We start from the raw sequence: 2,557 nt of genomic DNA on the forward strand, positions 1-2,557 counted from the left end.
CCCACACACACAGGGGGGAAAGGGTGGGGAGGGGCGGGCGGTTCCCAGGAAGCATACCTAAAGTACCTAGCACAGAGCTTATCTTACACACAGCCCCGGACACTAACTGTGACTATTAACTTAGTTCTTGAAAGATTCTCAGTTATTTATTTTTTGAATTTACAATTCTATTTTTCTCTCCACCTAAGCAATTTTTATTTTAGGCTTCAGAGAATCAGCAGAGAATAAATGCAAGACTCTTGGACATTAATAGAGCAGGGAAACTCACTCCAGTTCAGAAGTCGCCTCACTGCTGCCCTCCCTGTCCTGCTGCAAATGCCCTGCTGGTGGTCAGAGACATTTCAGGGCAAGACAGGCAAGAAACGAATCCTAATGCACTAGTCACTACTGCCAAAGAATTTACGGGAGGCATTTGGAAAGGCTGCACACATGGATTTTACTATAAAGCAGCTTATCACTAAATCAAGCCAGGAAGGAGGTACAGAATATTTCAACTCCCATCGCATGTAAAACTTAAATCTGTTCTTGCAGAAACAGCCCTCCCTGGATTCAGGCTAAGGTTTAACTGACAAATGACCTTGAACGAACTATATCCTTGGTTATGGTAAAGATATGAGTGTAAGCACTCAATACATTCCTGTTAATTAAATTAATTCAACATCGCTTTAAAGTAAAGGTCATCGAATTAATTAAAGAAGGCAGGTGATTATTTATAAAAACTTTTTATTGAGAGTATTTTTTAGTCCTTCAGGTTTTTTTTCCCTTCCCCTTTCCTCAGGAAGGTTTCAGGACTTCTTTTACCACAACCTTCAAACTGTGGAAACCTATTTTGAGAGAAGAGAATTTCCTTCCACTCTAAACCAACAGGAGCTTTTGTTCATCAAGGCACATCCCAAAGTCACCCAAGACCTTCTCCAAATTAGCCATAGACCACTGGTGAAATCTTCTGAAAGGCAACATTTATAAGGGTCTCACCACCAGGCACGTGTTTTCACATGGTGGTGTGGCCAGGACCGACATCTCCCGTCAAGTTTAAGCTCCCTCAGCTGACCCTGACTCCTATCCCTAAGGCCATCCTCCCTCTCACATTGCAAAGATCTGTTCTCAGGCGGATTCCCACGACCTAGATGAAAGGTAACTAGAATCAAAGTTCTAAGCAGGAGATGGTTTTGAAGGTTTAAAAAAAAAAAAAAACAACTAATTAAACAACTACAGAAGTTATTCAGCAGCGTTTCCTTTTTTAAAAAAAATTAGCATGGCATGCCTTTCCTCTGAAAGACTTGAATAATCTAATTAGAATTATACAAAAGTCATGAGTATGTTCTATTTATGGGGAAATCAAGACTGAATTAAACCCAATGTTAAAAATAAAGTATGTTCATACAGTATATTCAACTGATGACAAAACTTGACTTCAGATCATTTGAACCAGGTAATTTGAAAGGGGGAAGGGCAGATCAACTTCTGTTTTTGTTTTGTCTTTTTTTTTTTTTTTAGATCACCGTGTCTGGGGATATTTGTTGTTTTTGTTTGTTTGTTTTTTGCTACAAAAAGTGTTAATAAGTGAACATCGGAGGAAGAGGAAAAGAAAGCTGTTCGGTTTTATTTTTATTTTATCATCGTGAGACCATTTGGTCCCCGAAGCCTCTCTCGGCCCCTATTTTTCCCCGCCAGCTTGAATGCCTCTCGTTACTTTCCAAACACACACGTGTCGATGCATCGCTCCCAGCAGAGGGGCTGGGCGGCTGGACAGCGGCTGGACAAGCCGAGAGAAAGCTGACAGACCAAGTCTCGGAAAGGAAAGCGAGCGCAGAGGAAACGCGGCTCCCTCCACGGCAGCAAGCGAGCCACTACAGAACAGGGCTGCTTTTAGCTGAGCTCATGCATAAATCCCTTTTAAAGGGTACTGCGCCGTTGGATGCTGGCCACGAGCCTCTTTAGCAATGAGCCAGCATGGGGGGTGGGGGGAGTAGATATTAACACAGGGTGATTTCCCCAGTAATAATAGCATCTCACTCAAGGCCCCCCGGCACCGTCTCCTGCTGGAAGGAGGTGTCTTTTGCAAGAAGGAAGTCACGTTAGAGGCAATTTACAAGTCTCTGGCATCCAGTCACACCGAGTCAGGAACTAACAAGTTCAAAAACACTTGCGCACAGCCTTCCGCTGAGCCCCGGGCAGGGGCTGCGGTCCCTCGGAGTTCCAAGCGCGCGCTTGGCCCCCTCCCGCGCCCACCCGAGCCCCTCTGCATTCCCCCGAAAAGCCCGCGGGTGCAGCGCGAGAAAGACGGCAGGGGTCCCGGGTCTTGAAGGGTGGACTAGCCAGCGAGCGCCCACCCACCTACCTTCTGCGGAGGGGTCCCGATCAGCATCTCCAGGTAGTAACCGCGGCCAGAGTCGCCCTGCAGGTTGTCCACCATTGCCAAGAAGTTGGCGGCGCCCCCGGCGGGCTCCAAGGCGAGCGCCAGGCCGTCTGCACGGGGCGCGGCGGGGGTCCCCGGCCCGCTGGTAGGAGAGGCTCCGCGACTCGTGGCCCCGGCCACTTGGAGGGGGAGCGTGCA

At 47.5% G+C, this 2,557-nt stretch overlaps 1 protein-coding gene across 1 annotated transcript in view; it reads right to left on the reverse strand.

The window, feature by feature from the left end:
• The window catches only part of BACE2 (beta-secretase 2), a gene marked incomplete at its 5' end in the record, with an annotated part of 103,759 nt that extends 101,214 nt beyond the window's left edge, over positions 1 to 2,545 (reverse strand). The window contains 1 exon segment of the mRNA XM_006156388.2: positions 2,342 to 2,545. Within this exon segment, the coding sequence (XP_006156450.2) occupies positions 2,342 to 2,545 (204 nt within the window).
• Positions 2,546 to 2,557: the final 12 nt, after the last annotated feature.

The sequence above is a fragment of the Tupaia chinensis genome, unplaced genomic scaffold, assembly GCF_000334495.1.
Source record: "Tupaia chinensis unplaced genomic scaffold, TupChi_1.0 Scaffold000492_1, whole genome shotgun sequence".
NCBI classification, from domain to species: domain Eukaryota; kingdom Metazoa; phylum Chordata; class Mammalia; order Scandentia; family Tupaiidae; genus Tupaia; species Tupaia belangeri.